Below are 3,738 nucleotides of genomic sequence, written 5' to 3'. Positions count from 1 at the left end.
GCCTCTCACTGTTGTGGCCTCTCCCGTTGTGGAGCACAGGCTCCAGACGCGCAGGCTCAGCGGCCATGGCTCACGGGCCCAGCCGCTCTGCGGCATGTGGGATCTTCCCAGACCGGGGCACGAACCCGTGTCCCCTGCATCGGCAGGCGGACTCTCAACTACTGTGCCACCAGGGAAGCCTGAGAAAATGTTTTAAAAACACATATCTGATAAAGGACTTATATCCAAAATATGCAAAGACTTCTTAAAACTCAAAAGCAAGAAAACAAATAATCCTATTAAAAAATGGGCAGAGATCTAAGCAGTTACCTCATTTAAAAAGATATACAAATGGAAAATACACATATGAAAAGATGCTCAACATCATATGTTTGGGATTTGCAAATTAAAATAACAATGAGATACCACTATATTCTTATTAAGATGGCTAAAATCAAAGCACTGACAATGCCAAATGCTGGTGAGGATGTGGAGCAACAGGAACGCTCATTGCTGGTGGGAATGTGAAAATGGTAGCCATTTTGGAAGACAGTCTGGTAGTTTCTTACAAGGCTAAACATTTGCATATGATAGTGTTATGAAACTATTCATTTCATATGATCCAGGAATCACACCCCTAGATATTTACCCAATTGAGCTACAAATCTATGTCCATACAAAAACTTGCACACAAATGTTTATAGCAGCTTTATTCATAACTGCCAAAACTGGAAGCCACCAAGATGTCCTTCAGTAGGTGAATGGATAAACAAACTGTGGTATATCCATACAATGGAAATATTATTCAGTGATAAAAAGAAGTGAGCTTTCAAGCCATGAAAAGACATGGAGGAATCTTAAATGCATAGTTCTAAATGGAAGAAGCCAATCTGAAAAGGCTACATACTGTATGATTCAACTATGTGACATTCTGGCAAAGGCAGAACTTGGACGATAAATAGATCAATGGCTTCCAGGGATTTGGGAAGAAGAGGGGAAGGGATAAATAGATGAAGCACAGTGCATTTAAAGGCAGTGACAGTATTCTGTATGATACTATAATGGTAGATACATGATATACATTTGTCAAAACTCACAGAACTGTACAAAAAAAAGCAGTGAACCTTAATGTAAAACATGGACTTTAGTTAATAATAATGTATCAGTGGTGGTAGAATAATTGTAACAAATGTACCACACTAATGCAAAATGTTATTTATAGGGGAGAACTCTCTGCACTGTTTGGTCAATTTTTCTATAAACCTAAAACTTCTAAACAAAGTCTATTAATTTAAAAAATTAATAAAAATTTATAAAAGAAAAATGTACTAAATGTCAGCTATCATAATTGTTATAGTATTTAATCCTTGAGAAGTGGACTGGATTTGTTTTGTACCCTTCTTTATGTCTTTATGGTTTATTTCTTTGTTTCTGATGACAAAAGCTCTACGAACTTACAGAGCAAACATTATTTAATTATCTTACAGTAAGAAAAAGGAATTTCAGAGAATGGCCCATGATTAATGATTAAGAAATGATAAAACTGAGATAAAACCCACGTATCCTATACTTTTTAAATCCCCCCCGTTACCCTTCCATGATCCGAATTTGTGTTAATTCTCTATTCAGCAACTTTCAACTGTGGTTGAAATTTAAAATTTGCTAACTCACCCAAGGACATCTAACACTCATGCTGATGTGGCTTAAGGCATAGTCTGCCACCCAAGGATAACTGAGATGTCTGGGAGGGTGCAGAGTAATTGGCTCCCATTCTGAATTGTTGTATGAATAAAATGAATTTTAATTCAGTCATTTTAATAGTTTCACAGCACCAGTGAACTTCTGTTTACCAGTTTATAGAACTAACTTCATGTATATTTAATGGTTTTATGATGTTACAGATGCTTTTTTTCTAAAAAAATTGACATAGGCCTTCCCCATTCTTCCTTTCTGACAATATGTTGGTGGCTTGTGACATTATACTACAAATCAAATAACATTTAAGGTCCCTGCCAGCTCTTCTAGGGATGAGTAACTCCTTTAGTTAATAGATGCTCAACGTCACTTTCTTGCTCATCTATTTTGTCAACGCTACTGCCTCATCCTCTGAGAGGGTTCCTTTCTTCAGCGATGGGGGCAGACTCTGAAATTGCAGATTATAATGAGGGTGGGGGGAAACCACTTCCTTTACTGACCTCTTTCCAGCAATGATTCATGATCTGGTAGATATGCGAGGAGGCCAGTCGAGGCTTGTATAACCGAAATCCAGTGGTGATGTCTTCCACCACCTCTGAGTTGCTTCGGTTTTCATACGGGATTTTGCCTTCACTGAAGACTTCCCACATCAGCACACCTATGAGAAATGGTGAATCGAAACAGCTAGTGATAACGTTCCTAAATAGCGAACAAACCGACTTACCTCTAGAAATCACAGACTCCTTGACATTAAGATTCAAGTCCCTACCTCCAGAAAGTACAATATCAAAAGCCACCTGAGGCTTATTAGGCCTGTGCTATTTCTAAAGAAGAGCGATTTCCCTACCTTCCTAGTGGTGAAGAATGTTCAAGCTCAGCCCTTTGTTATATCTAACTCAAATGCTACTACTAAAAGTTGCAGGGGATGTAAACTCAAATGTCTACACATGATGTAGATGAATGGAGTGGATGAGGTCTGCATAATAGGGACGAGGGAGGACTGTGAAAAACTGGAGGTCAAAAATTCTGTCCCCAAAGGGGCAGCTGTGATTTAGCTCCAGCCAGCATGGGAATGAGGGCTCTGAATTGCCACATTTTCTGATTTTTTAAAGATAAGTCATAAATTGGGAGTTTTTAAATATAAACTCAATTTGATTTAAAAGAAATACTGTGTTAACCAAGCAAAAATCTTTAGGTTGTCCATTTTTGACCTCTGATTTAATCCCTTTTCCTTTTTTGCCCTAGTAGAAATGTTACACCCAGCTTTATTATGTACTCATCTATTCATAGGATGTCAGAGTGGGAACAGAGCTTGCAGATCACCTAATCCAGTGGTTTTCAAAGCATAGTCCAGAGATCCTGAGGGCAGAGTTTTCCAAAGCATGATCCCTAAAACATCTGAAGTTTTGAAAAATCAACTCAGAAATTTGTTCCAATGGCAGATCCTGGGCCCTAGCCCAGACAACTGGATTAGAATTTCTAAGGGATCCTCAGAAATGCCTCAGGAGTTTTGGAAATTCAGTAAATAAGACCAATTAGCACCCCAAGATGCCAGGATTTCTAGTGAGATTTCTTTGGAAAATGGGGGAAAGCTGGCCGGAAAACAATTGCTTTCATGCAAACCTTGTGATGCATTGAGGAACTGAGTAAGGCCCAAAGAGGTTAGTTGACTTGTTTAAAATAGTGCAGTTCATATATATGGAATCTAAAAAAAAAGGCTCTGAAGAACCTAGGGGCAGGACAGGAATAAAAAAGCAGACATAGGGAATGGACTTGAGGTAACGGGGAAGGGGAAGGGGAAGCTGAGAGGAAGAGAGAGAATGGCATTGACATATAAACACTACCAGATGTAAAACAGATAGTGGGAAGCAGCTGTATAGCACAGGGAGATCAGCTCATGCTTTGTGACCACCTAGAGGGGTGGGATAGGGAGGGTGGGAGGGAGGTGCAGGAGGGAGGGGATATGGGGATATATGTATACGTATAGCTGATTCACTTTGTTATACAGCAGCAACTAACACAACAATGTAAAGCAGTTATACTCCAATAAAGATGTTAAGGGCT

General features: G+C 39.2%; 1 protein-coding gene across 1 annotated transcript in view; it reads right to left on the bottom strand.

Annotated features, from left to right (window-relative positions):
• ITK (IL2 inducible T cell kinase) overlaps positions 1 to 3,738 on the bottom strand; it is a 63,959-nt gene that overhangs the window by 1,437 nt on the left and 58,784 nt on the right. Inside the window, exon 16 of the mRNA XM_007103850.3 lies at positions 2,175 to 2,332. Coding sequence (XP_007103912.1) covers positions 2,175 to 2,332 — 158 coding nt within the window. The remainder of the gene's footprint in view (positions 1 to 2,174; positions 2,333 to 3,738) is intronic.

Source organism: Physeter macrocephalus, chromosome 8 (genome assembly GCF_002837175.3).
Source record: "Physeter macrocephalus isolate SW-GA chromosome 8, ASM283717v5, whole genome shotgun sequence".
NCBI lineage: Eukaryota > Metazoa > Chordata > Mammalia > Artiodactyla > Physeteridae > Physeter > Physeter macrocephalus.
This window is presented reverse-complemented; position numbering and strand designations above follow the sequence as displayed.